The sequence below is a fragment of the Panthera onca genome, chromosome B3 (genome assembly GCF_046562875.1).
Source record: "Panthera onca isolate mPanOnc1 chromosome B3, mPanOnc1 haplotype 2, whole genome shotgun sequence".
In the NCBI taxonomy this organism is placed as follows: Eukaryota; Metazoa; Chordata; class Mammalia; order Carnivora; family Felidae; genus Panthera; species Panthera onca.
The window spans coordinates 40,664,521-40,682,702 of NC_138344.1; the positions used below are offsets into that span (position 1 = coordinate 40,664,521).

Sequence of the window (18,182 nt, forward strand, 5' to 3'; positions counted from 1 at the left end):
GTGATAGAATGCTTTAAGATATCTTCTAGAGAAATCTGTGAAGGAAAACTTTTCACTGACCACAGCTGAGGATAGCCATATTCTTCAACTCTTATCATAAACCAGCAGATTTGGCCTCAGTTCCCTACCTACAATTTGATGAATTGGATTTTTTGATTTTACTATTAGCAATAATTCTTTGATCTACTAGAGAGCTCTTAAAATTTCCCAGTCAGGGGCGCCTGGGTGGCGCAGTCGGTTAAGCGTCCGACTTCAGCCAGGTCACGATCTCGCGGTCCATGAGTTCGAGCTCCGCGTCAGGCTCTGGGCTGATGGCTCGGAGCCTGGAGCCTGTTTCCGATTCTGTGTCTCCCTCTCTCTCTGCCCCTCCCCCGTTCATGCTGTGTCTCTCTCTGTCCCAAAAATAAATTAAAAAAAAAATTTCCCAGTCAGGAAAGCCGTGTGTATAAATCTGTTTGTATTCACTAACTGAGGCTTAATTGGTGGGGTGATGCCTTCTGGGAAGGGTTAAACCAGTTCCTGAAATGAATTACAACTTTTGATTACAAAGAATACATGGAATGTTAAAGTTTTTTTTTTTCTTTAAGTTTATTTATTTATTTTGAGAGAAAACACAAATCGGGGAGGGTCAGAGAGAGAGAGGGAGAGAATCCCAGGTAGGCTCCGCACTGTCAGCCCAGAGCCTGTGCGGACTCAGACTCAGGAAACCGTGAGATCATGACCTCAGCTGAAACCAAGAGTCCGGCACTTAACCAACTGAGCCCCCCAGGTACCCCTGGAGTGTTATACTTTAAAAAATACCTTTCCTCTTAAATTAGGCATGCTTAAATTCAGAGAAACTATAAGAATTAAGCTTCCAAAGGAACTTGCTGGTATGACTCTAAAAATTTGTCATAACATTTACATGTCTAATAAATAAATTGCAAGTGATTGCTAAGTGGTTTATTTACCAGAAAAAGAAACATCTGCTTATTACGTGTATATAATTTCTCTTCCCCCTTTTTTATTTACATACAGTTGACATACAGTAAATACTACATTTATTTCAGGTGTATGACGTGGCAGTTTAGCAATTATATACATTATGAAATGCTCACCACAATAAGTGTAGTTACCATCTGTCACCATATAAACTTACTACAATATTAGTGTCTACATTCCTTATATTGCACTTTTTATCCTTGTGACTTACTTACCCTATAACTGGAATTTTGTACCTCTTAATCTCCTTCCCCTATCTTGCTAATCCTCCTCCCCTGTGGTAACCACCAGTTTGTTCTCTGGTGGTTTATGAGTCTTTTTTTGTTGTTCATTTGTTCATTTGTTTTGTTTTTTAGATTCCACATATAAGTGAAATCATATGGTATTGTCTTTGATTTATTTCACGTAAGTAGCTTCTCAGTCCATACATGTCACAAAATGGCAAGATTCCATTCTTTTTAATGGCTGAGTAGTATTTGATTTGCATACACACACACACACCCCACATCTTTATTCACTCATCTATCAATGGACACTAAGGTTGCTTCCATATCTTGGCTATTGTAAATAATGCTGCAGTAAACATAAGAGTGCATATATCTTTTTCTTTTTTTTTTTTGAGAGAGGGAGGGAAGATCCAAAGAGGGCTCTGTGCTGACATTAGCAAGCCCGATGGAGGGCTTGAACTCATGAACTATGAGGTCATGACCTGAGCTGAAGTCAGATGCTCAACCCACTGAGCCACCCAGGTGCCCCATATATCTTTTTGAATTAGTGTTTTTGTTTTCTTTAGGTAAACAGCCAGTAGTGGAATTACTGGGTTATATGGTATTTCTGTTTTTTTTTTTTAGGAATCTCCGTTCTGTTTTTCAGAGTTGCTACATCCATTTACATTCTCACCAACAGTGCAGAGGGGTTTCTTTTTCTCCACATTCTTGCCAATACTTATTTCTTATCTTTTTTTTTTTTTTTAAGATTTTATTTTTAAGTAATCTCTACGCCCAACATGGGACTCGAACTCAGAGCCCCAATATCAAGAGTTGCATGCTTTACTGACAGAGCCATCCAGATGCCCCATTTCTTGTCTTTTTTTTTTTTCTAAGTTTATTTATTTTTGAGACGGAGGGAGACAGAGCACAAGCAGGGAAGGGGCAGAGGTAGAGGGAGAGAGAGAGAATCCCAAGCAGGCTCTGCAGTTGTCAGTGCAGAGCCCAAAGCAGGGCTTGTTCCCAAGAACTGCAAGATCATGACCTGAGCTGAAATCAAGAGTCAGAAACTTAACTGAGCCACCCAGGTGCCCCTCTTGTCTTTTTGATACTAGGTATTCTGACTGGTGTGAGGTTGATATCTCATTGTGGTTTTGATTTGCATTTCCCTGATGATTAGTGATTTGAGCATCTTTTCATATGTCTTTGTCTTTGGAAAAATGTCTATTTAGGCCTTCTGTCGATTTTTTATTCAGGTTATTTGGGTTTTTGGTGTTGATTTGTGTGAGTTCCTTATATATTTTGGATATTAACCTTTACCAGATATATCATTTGTAAATATCTTCCCTCATTCAGTAAATTGCCTTTTTGTTCTTTTGATGGTTTCCTTTGCTGTGCAGAAGCTTTTTAGTTTAGTCCCAATAGTTTATTTTTACTTTGTTTCCTTTGCTTAAGGAGACAGATCCAAAAAAATACTGCTAAGGCTGATATCCAAAAGTTTACTGCCTGTGGTTCTTTTTTAGGAGTTCTAACTAAGGTTTCAGGTCTTACATTTAGATCTTTAATCTGATTTGAGTTGATTTTGTATATGGTGCAAGAAAGTGGAATTCCCCTCCCCCCTTTTTTTTACTGTTAAAAAAAAAAAAGGACAAATCATATAGTTTGTCTTTTACTGCTATCTTTGGAAGTCATTTTTTATTTATTTTTTTTAATTTTTTTTTTTTTTAATTTTTTTTTTTCAACGTTTTTTTATTTATTTTTGGGACAGAGAGAGACAGAGCATGAACGGGGGAGGGGCAGAGAGAGAGGGAGACACAGAATCGGAAACAGGCTCCAGGCTCCGAGCCGTCAGCACAGAGCCTGACGCGGGGCTCGAACTCACGGACCGCGAGATCGTGACCTGGCTGAAGTCGGACGCTTAACCGACTGCGCCACCCAGGCGCCCCTAATTTTTTTTTTTTTAACATTTATTTATTTTTGAGAGACAGAGAGAGACAGAGTGTGAGTGGGGGAGGGGCAGAGAGAGAGGGAGACACAGAATCTGAATCAGGCTCCAGGCTCCAAGCTGCCAGCACAGAGCCCCACATGGGACTCGAACTCGCAAACTGTGAGATCACGACCTGAGCCGAAGTCAGATGCTCCACCGACTGAGACACCCAGGCGCCCCTGGAAGTCATTTTTTAAAAATAAGGTTAAGGTATGGGGCGCCTGGGTGGCTCAGTCAGTTGGGAATCTGATTATTGATTTCAGCTCAAGTCATGATCTTGTGGTTCATGGGATCAAGCCCCACATTGGGCTCTATGCTGACAGCATGGAGCCTGCTTCAGATTCTCTCTCTCCCTCTCTCTCTCTGGCCCTCCCCAACTTGCACTTGCTCTCTAACTCTCTCAAAATAAATAAGCATGAAAAAATTTTTAAATAAAAACAAACTTAAGGTATAATTTTTATTTTCATTTTTATTTATTTTTGAAAAAGAGAGAGGGAAGGTCAGAAAGAGGGAGACGATATCTGAAGCAGGCTCGGCGATGACGGCAGAGAGCCTGATGTGGGGCTTGAACATGCAAACTGTGAGATTATGACCTGTGCCAAAGTTGGATGCTTAACCAACTGAGCCACCCAGGCACCCTGGTTAAAGTATAATTTAATGTTTACCTTGGATGTTCTGTTTGACCTGGTTCTTGAGCTAACTTTTTCATATGTTATCTGCTAGTAACGAAAAATAAATCATTTAATAATATCTTTGTGAAATGGAAATCCTAACTAGCCTGTCTTAACACTAATGGATTGAAATGAAAGAATACTAGCTTCTTTTCTAGATGAATTCTAAACGTTCTTATGGTTAATCAGGATTCTATTTACATGTATTATTTTGTGTAAATATTTGGTTATATTGTTGAAAAATCTGTTTTTTGTTGAGCAAGACCATCATAATTGTTAGTATTTATTAAGTACCAATTACATACAAGAAACTAAAGGAGATAGGACAAGAGCCCTAATTTCAAAGGCTTATAATCAAATTGAATACTAGAGTACATATCAATATAATCTGTTGCATACTGAGTGGCAAATGTATACACTGTATACACAGGGGTGCTCCAAGTGTTAATGATGAATTGGTTATGAAAAATTTCGCAGTGGGCATAGGATGTGAGTCAGGCCTAAAATAAGAAGAGTTATGAAGCCATTCTAGTGTAAGGGCCAACAATGGATGCACCTTGTGTTTATGCAGTAACTTTTTTTTTTCTAATTAAAAAAAACATTTGTTTCTTTTAAGAAGCCTCCACTCCCAGTGCAGAGCCCAAAGCAGGGCTTGAACTCACAATCCTGAGATCAAGACCTAAGATGAGATCAAGAGTTGAAGAGTTGGGTGTTTAACTGACTGAGCCATCTAAGTGGCCCTGTAGTAACTTTTTAATACAAGAATTTAATTAAGGAGTTTATATTTAAGGGATTAGAGAGAAGATATTTACAAGTGATATATCTGGTAAGGATTAATATCCAAAATACATAGGAACTCACACAAATCAACACCAAAAAACCAAATAACCTGATTAAAAAATGACAAGCTAAAGAGTTTGTATTTGGGAAGTAGAATCTAGTTTTGAGCAGTGGGTAGTGAAAAATAAACAGGATTTTTAAAAATTTAATTGTTCAGTTAGTTTGGTTTCTTAAAAATGAGAGGTGCCATATAACAGTAGTATTAAATATTATTCATCTTTCATAATTATAGATTAGACCATGCTCATGTTCCGTGATAGATTAGAAAATTGATATCTTAAATGTAAGTTTTTTTCCATGTTTGTGGGAGGTAAAGTGATTCTTCTGGGGTACAAGCATGTGTTAAAAACATCCTTTTCCCAGCTGAACACGAATCTTTACTTTCTGCAGGTTTCTAACCTGGGAAGTGCTGTATGTTTTTCTAATACATGCATGCAAGTATACATGGTTACTGAGGGCTATATGTGATTACTCCACCTAATGTTTCATGAGTTTAAGTGCAATGGAGAAAGTTAATGACAAGCGTTACAAAAATAACCTCCATCTGTTAGAGTGAACACATATGAAAAATAAGAGCAGTAGACAAGGTGGTAGTACAGTTTTCCAAATCTTATAAATGAAGCTATTATAGTAGTAATAATTTATAAAAATGTGGGAGTTAGTCGAATGCTCAAAATTGCCTGGATAGGCTAAGACACATCTTTTTCCTGCCTTCAAAGAAATTTATAACATAAGGGAAGAAAGAATAGCTTGACAGTTTCTCATACATAGACACATGCTCGCACCAGTTAAGATAGGGCTATCTAAAACATCTTAAGTTTCATTTCCCTTCTCTTACTGATATTGTTGGAGGGACTTTTGGTAAACAACAAAGATAATTGGAAGATATTGGATACAATTGCAAGAAAGAGAAAAATGAGAGAAATATAAACTCAAAGTGTTGTTTAAGTAAGAAAGCCAGTAATTGCTGACCTCATTACCCTGATTTTGTCTTAAACAGAATATACATTTTGAATGTGGATGTATTGTTTCCCAAATTCAGAGAAATGTATCTTATTGAGGATTAGCTTTGTAGAAGCCTAAAGTCATAATACACTTTTAGTAATACAAGGAAAACAGACAAAAAAGATGAACATAAACAGTTTATTTTAATTGTTTGAAGTAAATAGATTTTATCTTGGATAATATGCCCATTTGTACCGTCAGCTCACAGGTTTGTCCCTGTCCCTGTACTCAGAAATTAAAGATGTCCATGAGAAGCTTGCAGTATAGACATTTTGCTTTATTGTATATATGCAGTAACAACCAAGCAGTTGTCCTAATTCTCCTTTTCCTTAAAATTTCAAGGAAAATATTTAATGAAAGTAAAACATAAGCATGTGTTTTGTATGTGATTGGTGATAACAGAATTTTTTGTTGTTGTTGTTGTTAAAGATTACCTGTTTTATGAAAAATAGCATCAGAATTATCTCATTTTAAACTTTTGTCTTGGGCTTAGTCTTGAATTGTAACAAAGGAGAATTCTGATAGGGATTGATTCTACTTAAGATTTTTTTGTTTCTCAGCTTTATTTTTATTTTGGAGTTGTGCTTCATGACTCTGTCACTGTATACTCAGTCTGCAGTGAAAAGTAAACCAAGAGTTGAGTTTTACAAAGCTTTAGTCTAGAACTGCTTAGTACCACCAGGGTTTTGGAAAGTCTTTTACACAAGTAGTCTGTGTCAATCAATAACTTGTTTTGGGTTATGTTGTTGCCCTCAGTGCTTGATAAATGGTGGGGATGGAGGAGGGGACGGTAAGTAGTTTCATTTCTGACAGGTTCTGTCCAAAGTTAAAGGAAGGGCTTTTAATTGTCTTCAGTTTATTTAACTAGGCTTAATCTATCTTTCTGTTACCCAGTGATGAAAAACGGAGTAAACAGCTTTCTTTTGGGTCATATGTACAGTACTAGAAGACAGCATTTTCTATTAACGACTTGTGTGTTCCCTTAGCTGCCGTGGTCTGCAGCCTACTGAGCTTATGTTATCAGATAAATAACTAGTCCAGATGGCTAAACTGTTGGAGGATATAAAATCAAAACCCATTTCAGGAAGCTATCCACTTTGTTCATTTTTGGATAGGATCCATTCTAATTAGTGGTAACTTTCTGGATTTGTTTTAAAATTTAACTTATAAGTGTATATTTTCTTGATTTTTACCCAGGTTACAAAATACCCTCCTATGCTTGAGATCCAGAGACTACGTGTCCTACGAGAACGAATCAGTTGTTCATCTCCTGGAAATACATTAGAAACATAAATATGGTGCCAAAAGATTTCCTTACCTTTCTCTGACTACAGTTTATTTGGACATACTTTTGTATTGAAGAGAGGTACACAGACTGAGGCTACTTGTGCAGAGACTCTGTCGTGTAGGATCATGGACCATCCTAGTAGAGAGAAGGATGAAAGACAACGGACAACTAAACCCATGGCACAAAGGAGTGCACACTGTACCCGACCGTCTGGCTCCTCAACATCCTCTGGGGTTCTTATGGTGGGACCCAACTTCAGGGTTGGCAAGAAGATAGGGTGTGGGAACTTCGGAGAGCTCAGATTAGGTAAGAACTTGTTTATATCGGCCGCTTCCACAACCACCAACAGCTATAATTAGCTTTTGTGTGTTTCAAGACAAGAAGTTTATGATTTTATGAGAAATTCTCCTAAGGAGGACCTGTTCGTATAAGCAATAAAGGATTTGTGAAGGGGACTGGTCATTATCAGTTAGAGTTGTATCCAAGGTTCCCCTCTGTTTGTGTGTGATAGGTTCTTAAATTTACCACCAGTTCTGAGATTTTATGATGTAGGGAGATGTGCGTACAGATATCAGTAAAAATAAAAATTATGATTTAGTTGTTCTGAGAGGTAGAGTCCTAAATTCTGTTTAACAGATTTCCAGATCACCTAGATATTGTTGGTCCTTGGACCACACTCTGAGAAGGGAGTAAGGCCTTGCTTCAATTCAGACTGATAAGGGAAGAGTAGAGTAGATTCTTACTCAGTAACATGCGGACTCAGTCTGTAAGGACATACATCCTGTTGAGAGAGGCTTTCCAACTGATGCTGTGTTTGCATTTCTTCCTGGAAATCCTGACATCAGGATTGAGCTAGAACTCCAGGGAGAAATTATGCAATTTTATATCCCAACCGAGGAAATGGATTTTTAAATTTCAGGTGTGAATATGTGAGTGAGATAATGAAAAACAACAGAATAAAGCAGAAATTGAGAAGAAGATACAGTAGGTACATAGAAACTTTTCTGTGGCTCTCCCTGAGCAAAATTGGGAAGAGAAAATGAAAGATATAAATACATGAATTTGGACATCAGTGTGGAGAATGTGAAGAGGTCCCCTTTTAGGCTAAAGTATTTGCTTTTTCTCCATAGCTGTTTTGGGTATGGATTAATATGAAGACCTGTTGTAAGGGACTGTAGCCCTTGGGGGAACAGAAGTTTGGGAGCATAAGATAATTATTGTTTGCTAACTCTAATACTAATCTGCAAAAGAAGAAGGAAAAATAATCTTGTGTATAATCCCCCATAGATTCAGGAAAGAGTCAGTACACTAGCCACAGATCACTGGGTGCAGAATTGAATTTAAGGATGCTGACAGTGAATTTATTTTTACCAGTGGAAGGCCAGCGGCCTGGAATTTTAAGACCTGACTAGTGTAATGGAAGGCTCTTTATATTTAGTGATGGTCAGGTTAGCAAAGCCAGCAGATGCTACTGAGAATAGGAGTAAGATGTGTAATTTCACACTGTTTGAGTTCCTAGCAACTACTGAGTTGTTTTAGAACCTAGTTTCTTGAATATTCATTTATGTAATGGATTGACTTTGCTCTAACATCACAGTAGTAAGCTGGAATTAAATAGATTGTGGCATGAACATCCACAGAATTACTGCTGAGAGGCAGTTTATGATGCATATAAATTCTTGCATTCTCAAAAGGTCACAAAATTGTTTTATTTCTCTAAAGGTGAAGAAAAACTGTAGTCAATGAAAACTAGAAATCTGTCTAATTACTTAAGTCTGGATTTGTATTGTACGATCTTTAAGTTTACATGGGTTTAGAAACACTTACTGAGTTAAAAGGATAAATTTGTAGCCCATGTGTATTTCAGAGTAGTAGAGTGTTCTGTTTTATTTCCTCCCATGAATTTAGGATAATTTTGGTAGTTCTCATTTTGGCTTGCCTTGTAGTCAGTGGAAAGGCTTTTCTTTCTTTTGAAGTGATTTTAGTCTTATGTGCTTACCAGGTTTTCATTAGCTCTGGGGCCATATTGTCAGGACATTGTATCTAGGAATATTTTAATCAACAGAAACGAGAAAAGGTACTTCCAGAATCGTTTGACATCTTCCTAACAACAGGATGGGTATGCTATATACTCCCTTCCATTGTGCTTTTGCTGTGACATTAGTAAGTAGGAGGTTGTGTGACCAACAGAAGATGTAAACTAGGAAATTCCAAACTCAAGGCAGGTGCAGATGGGCCTTCACCAAGGCTACCACCTACAAGGCCATGCTTTCTTCCTCCAAATTCATTTCTTTCTCTAGCCATACTGTCTCTCGGCCCCTCAAGCAGCCAAATGCATTTCTGCTTCAGAGCTTTTCACTTAGAGTTCCTTCTACTACAGAATTCTGCCCCCAAATTTTGCTTAGGTGGTTGCTTCTTATCCTTTAGGCTTCAACTTTTGTAACCTTCTCAGAGAAACCTTCAGTGATTTCTTCCCGGCCTCCATTTAAAATGGCATATTTCTCTCCTAGCCGTATTCTATCCTATCAAACTATTTTATTCATCACATGGATCACTACCTGATATGATTTATTTGTATTTGTTTACCTGTTAATTGTCTCTCCTTAGTTGAATATAAGCCCCTTGTAGGGTGGGGATTCTTTATGTATTACTGTTGTTAATTTGTGGGTTGGATAGATAGATAGCCAGATGAATAGGAAGAGAGGAAAAAACATGACCTCCTTCAGGCTCCTGGTATGTGGGGGTGATGGTAGGTAGTAGCCTTAGTGCCACTGGATTTAGGTAGAACTCTGGATTCTAGATAGAGAAAAAAAATAATGTAATGATTAGTACATTTTTGTTCTCTGCAAATCTGTTTCCACCCATCATCCATTTAACAAACATTTCTTGAGTAATTATTGTCTTTCTAGACTTTGGGTAAGGTAGCATAACAAAATTAGTTTCTGTCCTTAAGAATCTCAGTTTCATAGGGTGCCTGGATGGCTCAGTTGGTTGAGCGTCTAACTCTTGATTTTGCCTGAGGTCATGATCTCAAGATTTGTGAGTTTGAGCCCAGCCTTGGGCTCTGCACTGACAGTGATTCTCTCTCTCCTCCTCTTTCTTTCTGCCCTTTCCCTTCCCTTTCTCTCTCTCTCTCTCTCTCTCAAAAATAAATAGGGGCACCTGGGTGGCTCAGTTGGTTAAGTGTCTGACTTCAGCTCAGGTCATGATCTCACGGTTCGTGGGTTCAAGCTCCACATCCAGCTCTGTGCAGACCACTCGGAGCCTGGAGCCTGCTTCGGATTCTGTGTCTCCCTCTCTGCCCCTCCCCTGCTCACGCTCTGTCTCTCTCTCTCTCTCAAAAATAAATAAACATTAAAAAAATAATAAAATAAATAAGCTTAAAAAACACTTTCAAAAAAATCTGTCTCACAGTTTAGCAGTAGAAAGAAAAACAAATGTGAAGTGATAAGTATTTCAATAGATTGTATAAAAACTACATTGGCAGAGGTTAATAAAGGTTTCAGAGAGGAAGTATTATTTGATAGTAGGATAGGATTTCCGCTGGTGGGCACAAGGAAGCAGGGCTCTCCAATATTAGGAGCACAAAATATTATCAGAGCAGCAACTAATTGTACATGACTGAGTTATTGGATGTGAAGTAAAAGAGAAGTAATAGGTACCATTAGGTGGGTTGGGACCAGACTGTGAAGTGTTTGGATGGTATTAAAACATTTGGACTTTATCCTGTAGGCAGTGGAGTAGACTCACCAAGGACTTTACCACAGAAGAGTGACGGATCTGGTTTGTATTCTAGAAAGATAATTCAGGTAGTTTTAAGATTAGATCAGATAAGAAAGAGATTGACATCTTGTGGATTTTGCTCTGTTGTAGTACTTGTCACATTGTATTATCTTGCTGCATCTCTCTGCCTCCGGATGAGCTTGATGGTAGTACTTTGCTTCATTAATCTTTATATTCTTAGCTCCTTTTTACTGTTTATGGCATATAATGTGTACTTAAGAAATGTTTAATGGGTACTTAAGAAATGTTTGTTTGCCTTTAGAGTCTAAGTCAGAAATGGGTGGGACTGCTTTAGCTCTTAGCTCTGCAACTGACAGTGAGATTGAGAGGAAGGGATGAATGAGGGAGAAATTTCAGAAGTAGGCTGTAGGCCAGATTTGACCAACCAATTATTTGAGGGGAAGGTTTCCAATACCACTGAGTTTGCTAGCTTGGAGAGACCAAGTAGATGTGAAAGCTGTGAGAAAGCTGTGATCTCACAAGCTGTGAGATCATGACCTGAACCAAAGTCGGACACTCAACCAACTGAGCCCCCAGGCGCCCCCAAAAAAATTTTTAAAGGAAAATTTTTAAAGAGAAAATAACATGTCTCTTGCCAAAGTTTTCTAATTTTTCTTGACACGTTTCTCAAAGATAGCCTCTAATTTCATTTAATTAATTTAATTTTTTAGAATTTAAAAATGTATATCGGGGGGCGCCTGGGTGGCTCAGTCGGTTGGGCGTCCGACTTCGGCTCAGGTCACGATCTCGCGGTATGTGAGTTCGAGCCCCGCGTCGGGCTCTGTGCTGACTGCTCAGAGCCTGGAGCCTGTTTCAGATTCTGTGCCTCCCTCTCTCTCTGACCCTCCCCCGTTCATGCTCTATCTCTCTCTGTCTCAAAAATAAATAAACGTTAAAACAAACAAACAAAAAAAACTTTAAAATAAAAATGTATATTGGGACATATTTTAGAAATGCAGTCAAGAGGTGCCTGGGGTGGCTCAGTCGTTGAAGCATCCGACTTCAGCTCAGGTCATGATCTCAGGGTTCATGGGTTCAAGCCCCACGTCTGGCTCTTTGCTGATGGCTTGGAGCCTGGGACCTGCCTCGGATTATGTGTCTCCCACCCTCTCTGCCCCTCCCCCGCTTGCACTCTGTCTCTCAAAAATAAACATTAAAAAAAATTTTAATGCCAGTGGTACTGGCATTATAATAGACATAATAGATTGAGAATCATCTGTGATCCATTGCTTTTTGACCAGTATGCCAAGACCATTCAATGGAGAACTATATTTTTTCAATAAATACTCTTAGGACAACTGGATACTCACATACAAAGGATTTGATTTGAACCTGGACCTCATACCATATTCAAAAATTAATCCAAAGTGGATCAAAGAACTAAATGTAAGAGCCCAAACTATAAATCTCTTAGACAATAAGTCTAAATCTTCACACCCTCAGATTTGACAGTGGATTCCTAGTTAAGAACAAAAGCACAAACAACAAAAGAACAAATATTAATAACATATGAGACTGTTTCAGCTGATGATCAAATTCAAATAATTGACAATCCATGGTTTTAGTTTTTCTAGAATCACTTGCTTCTAGAATCACTTTGAACTCTTTTCATAGTTGTATTTTTTCACTTTCAATCCTTTTACTGTTGAAAGGACCAAGTAGACTTTTCTTCCTGAGTGGCTTGAATGTCTGACTGGTATAGCCTTCTCCTTGTCCATGGATCTCCATTTGGTCTTCTGATTTGCCACATTTATATTGCAGAAGTCTTCAAATACCAAGTCATCTGCCTGTTCTGAAAAAGTACTTCACATCTATTAGAGATTCATAATGAAATTTTTTTTAATAAAAAAGTTTTTTTAATGTTTATTTTTGAGAGAGAGACAGAGCATGAGTGGGGGAGGGGCAGCGAGAGAGACAGACAGACACATGATCTGAAGCAGGCTCCAGGCACTGAGGTTTCAGCACAGATCCTGACCCAGGGCTCGAACTCACGAACCATGAGATCATGACATGAGCTGAAGTCGGATGCTTAACTGACTGAGCCACCCAGGCGCCTCTTTAATGAAATATTTTTTAGTAAAATATAATACCTGGGATTTGCTTCAAAATAATTTAGTTATTGAAATTGGGTGAGGTTACATGGGGTAATCATTATAAAACTTTAAAACTTTACATAATAATTAAATTCAAAAAATAAAGTACTTTAGTATTTTTCTGCTGCAGAATATCATGCTTTCTGGAGTGATTCATTCCAATTTTTTTTTCTCACCACTCTGATATAGAAAGTTTTACTCATTTGCTTAGTAAAGCAGAGGCCTCTGTAAGTACTTCATAGGCTCCCCTTCTTGAAACGGGATATATGGGTCTTTCTTTGATCCCATTTATAAATACCGTCCCACCCTTTTATCTCACCCTATTAAGCCTTATTCCAGACTTTGAGCCATTAGAGAACCCCTCATTTTTCTTACTATCAAAAGTCAATGAAGTTAGGCCAATCACTGACTCAAATTGAGATCATTGAAACTGCTTTCCAGAAGGTTTTGATTAAAAATTTTTTTCATGTGCATGTTTTTTTAAAGTTTTTACTTAAATTCCAGTTTGTTAGCATACAGTACATTATTAGTTTCAGGTTACAATATAGTGATTTAAACACTTCCATATGCTCATCACAGCAAGTGCTCTCCTTAATCCTCATCACCTATTTTACCCATCCCTACCCACCCACCTCCCCTCTGGTAACCAACAATTTGTTCTCTAGTTAAGAGTCTTTCAAAAAAAAAGTGAGGGGGGGACACTTGGGTGGCTCTGTCAGTTGAGTGTCCAACTCTTGATTTCGGCTTAGGTCATGATCTCAGGGTCATGGGATTGAGCCCTGTGTCAAGCCTCTATTCCACAGTGGGTGTGGAGCTTGCTTGAAATTCTCATTCCTTTTCTTTCTCTCCCCCTCTTGTCCTCTTCCCCAGTCATGCTCACTCTCTCTCACTGTCTCTCTAAAATTAACAAAAAAAGTTTGATTCTTGGTTTGCCTCCCTCTTTTTTACCCCATTTGTTCATTTGTTTCTTAAATCCTACATATGAATGAAGTAATATGGTACTTGTCTTTCTCTGACTGATTTATTTCACTTAGCATAATACTCTCTAGCTCCATCTGTGTCATTGCAAATGACAAGATTTCATTCTTTTTTAATGGCTGAGTAATAATCCATTGTGTGTGTGTGCGAATGTGTGTGCACAGACACATACCACATCTTTATCCATTCATCAGTCAGTGGACACTTGGGCTGTTTCCATAATTTGGCTGTGGTAGATAATGCTGCTGTAAACATCAGGGTACATATATCTCTTTGAATTAGTATTTTTGTATTGTTTGGATTAAGAACCTAGTAGTGCAATTGCTGGATTGTAAGGTAGTTCTATTTTTAACTTTTTTTTTTTTTTTTTTTTTTTTTGAGAGAGAGAGAGTGTGCATGGGAGCACAGGACAGGCAGAAGGAGAGAGAGAATCTTACCAGGCTCCATACTGAGTGTGGTGTGGAGCCCAATATGGGTCCTACAATTGTGAGATCATGACCTGAACTGAAATCAAGAGTCAGATGCTTAACTCGCTAAGCCATCCAGGCGCCCCTGTTTTTAACTTTTTGAGGAACCTCCATACTGTTCTCCAGAGTGGCTGCACCAGTTTGCATTCCCACCAACAGTGCAAGAGGGTTCCCCTTTCTCCCTATCCTCACCCGCACTGGTTGTTTCTTGTATTGTTGAGTTTAGCCATTCTGACAGGTGTGAGGTACCACCTCATTGGAGTTTTGATTTGCATTTACCTGATGGTGTGCAATGTTGAGCATGTATGTCTTCTTTTTTTTTTTTTAATTTTTTTTTTTAACGTTTATTTATTTTTGAGACAGAAAGAGACAGAGCATGAACAGGGGAGGGGCAGAGAGAGAGGGAGGCACAGAATCTGAAACAGCCTCCAGGCTCTGAGCAGTCAGCACAGAGCCTGACGTGGGGCTCGAACTCAAGGACCGCGAGATCATGACCTGAGCCGAAGTCGGACGCTTAACCGACCGAGCCACCCAGGCGCCCCGAGCATGTATGTCTTCTTTGGGAAAATGTCTATTCGTATCTTCTGCCCATTTCTTTTTCTTTTTTTTTTTTTAAGTCTATTTATTAGAGAACCTCCGAGAGTAAGCACAAGCAGGGGAGGGTCACAGATGGAGAGGAGAGAGAAAGAGAGATAGAATCCCCAGCAGGCACCACACTGTCTGGGAAAAGCCCAACATGGGACTCGAACTCACGAACTGTGAGATCATGGCCTGAGTTGAGATCAAGAATCAGATGCTTAACCACTTGAGCCACCCAGGGACCCCATCTTCTGCACATTTCTTAACTGAGTTTTTGTTTTTTTGGGGTGTTGAGTTTGATAAGTTCTTTATAGATTTTGGATATTAAACCTTTATCAGATAAGTCATTTGCAGATATCTTCTCCCGTCCCATAGGTTGCCTTTTAGTTTTATTGATTGTTTCCTTCACTCTGCAGAAGCATTTTATTTTGATGAAGGTCCCAGTAGTTTGTTCTTGCCTCCCAAGACACATCTAGAAAGAATTTGCTATGACCCATGTCAAAGAGGTTACTGCCTATATGTTCTCCTCTAGGATTTTTATGGTTACAAGTCTCACATTTAGGTCTTTCATCCATTTTGAATTTATTTATGTGTATGGTATAAGAAAGTGGTCCAGGGGTGCCTGGGTGGCTCAGTTGGTTGGATGTCCGACTTCGGCTCAGGTCATGATCTCACAGGTTCGTGAGTTTGAGTCCCATGTAGGGCTCTGTGCTGGCAGCTCAGAGCCTGGAGCCTGCTTCTGTTTCTGTGTCTCCTGCTCTCTCTGCCCCTCCCCCACTCATGCTCTGTCTCTCTCACTCTCAAATATGAATAAATGTTAAAAAAAATTTTTTTAAGTAATAAAAAAGAAAAGAAAGTGGTCCAATTTCATTCTTCTGCATATAGCTGTCCAGTTTTCCCAGCACCATTTGTTGAAGAGACTGTTTTTTTCCCATTGGGTATTCTTTCCAGCTTTGTTGAAGATTAATTGACCAGATAGTTGTGTCCCCTTTTTGGGTTTTCTGTTCTGTTTCTTTGATCTCTGTGTCTATTTTTGTGCTAGTAACATACTGTTTGATAACTATAGCTTTGTAATGTAACTTGAAATCCAGAATTGTGATGCTTCTTTGCTTTTCTTTTTCAAAGTCGTTTCGGCTATTTGGGATCTCTTGTGGTTCCACACAAATTTTGTGATTGATTGTTCTAGTTCTCCAAAAAATGCTCCAAAAAAAAATGATAGGGATTGCATTAAATGTGTAGATTGCTTTGGGGAGTATAGACACTTTAACAGTGTTTGTTCTTCCAGTTCATGAGCATGGAATGTCTTTCCAATTCTTTGTGTCATCAATTTTTTTCGTAAGTGTTTTACCCTTTTCAGAATACAAGTCTTTTACCTCTTTGGTTAGGTTTCTCCCATGGTATCTTATTACCGTTTTGGGTTGAGTTCACTCCACCAATTAAGCCACCCAGGTACGCCCAGGTTTTTATTAGTGGCTTTTGTTTTTTGACCATGACACACTAAAACAAATACGCTATGATCCACTGCATACACAATTTAATATGTGTATATATCTGAAGCAGACATTTAATGAAATAATAACCATGCTAAGAGTGGTATACTGTATTTTTTATTTTACACTATTTTTTTTTTAAAACATGTTGGTCAGGACCCCTTGTATTTATTTATTTCACACTTCACTAGTGGATCACGTCCTGCACTTGAGAAAACATTTTAACAAACATTGCCTAAAATAGACATGTTTATAAATAAATAAATAAGACCTGTTTTTGCATATTAACAGTAAACATGTTCTATAACATTACCGGTGTTGTTGAGCAAGATTTAATTTTTTAATAATATACTACTAGTATTGATAAGTAATCCCTTCAAGAAACATAGCACAAGGAGAAATTAGTCTTGTTGTTAACTGCTAACCATTTGGGAAACACTTCTGCACAGTGTATGAGTTCACTAGTAGAATTAAGTAAAAATGAAAAAGATTTGTGACTCTTTTCTTTAAAGCTATAGTTCTATTTGTTATCTTCTTACCCCTAATCATAATACCTACTTAAAAAGATGTTCTCTGGGTAGTAGAGGTGCTAGGCCAGCCTGCCCTCTTTGCCCTGAATAGACATGGTAACCAATGAAAGTTACAAAAAAGCAGTTTCTTCTTTTAACACAAAATACCTCAGGTTCATTTGGCTGGATTTTTTGTTTGTTTATTTGTTTTTACAAGTTCTAGGTAGTGATTTATAAATGTACTACTTTCACTTTAGGACCAGAAAATGTGACAGCTGGAGATCTAACTAAACTGGGAACCCGAGGCTGTATGTTCCTTTATCAGTGTGACTCTTGAGAACTGAGGCCTGCTGGTTCTTTGAAATAATGCTGTGTCTGATGAAGCTTACAGTAAATGTTGTCTCTGTAGGTGACTTACTAAAATAGGAAGTCTTCGTGCAGTGGGTTTTATGGGCAGCATCACATCCAGGGCTGCTGTTTCAAAAGGCTGAGTTTAGACGTAAAGCTCCAAAAACTACTATGTAATGCAGTTTCATTTCCATTAACAATAAAAGAACTCATAGCCAGGAAGTGAGCGTGGGAAGCATTGTGGATTTTGTGCAACAGATACTAAAAGCTTTGAGTGCTTGGGATCGTGCCATCTCATCGGTGGCATTTTGCTGTCCATTAAAATGCCTGCCTTTCTCACAGTTATTGATATGTTTTAAATATATATATTTAAGAAATCGATTTTAGCTGAAGCAGTCGTTCATTTTAAATGGGCAGGATTTTAACCCTCTATCTTTGTAATTAAATTCTTCCAGAGCAAAATTTTTGAGTAAGTATATCACTGAGGAGGATGGTGGCTGAGTGATTATCTAGCCTTTTACATGGCTGCACTTTGTGTTGGCCTGTTCAGTCTTCATGATGCCTCTGGCAAAGGAATTCATTTGAGTGATGCATAGCACAAGAGAATTATTTCGTTACCTCCAGTGCCTCTTAGGATTAAGGATAATTGCTTTGGAAGAGGGTGACATGTGTTCAGTTCTTTTGGTGCCCCCAGAGAAAGTAAGCAAACACAAGTCAGCATTCTGTGATGTATCAGCTATCACATTTGGTGTTAACTTAATAGGCTTCCTTATTCCTTGTGTTTCTGTGATTATATTTTTAAAATTCTTTATTCATCTATTTTAAGAGAGAGAACGTGAGTGGGGGAGGGGGAGAGAGAGAGAGAATTCCAAGCAGACTTCCTGCTGTTAGTGCAGAGCCGGACCTGGGGCTGGAACCCACAAACTGCGAGATCATGCCCTGAGCCGAAAGCAAGAG

At 38.4% G+C, this 18,182-nt stretch overlaps 1 protein-coding gene across 18 annotated transcripts in view; it reads left to right on the forward strand.

The window, feature by feature from the left end:
* CSNK1G1 (casein kinase 1 gamma 1) overlaps positions 1 to 18,182 on the forward strand; it is a 168,265-nt gene that overhangs the window by 61,923 nt on the left and 88,160 nt on the right. For all 18 annotated transcript variants that reach the window (XR_009605933.3, XR_009605934.3, XM_060618316.3 and 15 more), the window contains one exon: positions 6,888 to 7,284. Coding sequence is in view for 16 of the 18 variants with exons in the window: in XM_060618316.3 (XP_060474299.1) it covers positions 7,104 to 7,284 (181 nt within the window). In the remaining 2 variants the exon portion in view is untranslated. The remainder of the gene's footprint in view (positions 1 to 6,887; positions 7,285 to 18,182) is intronic.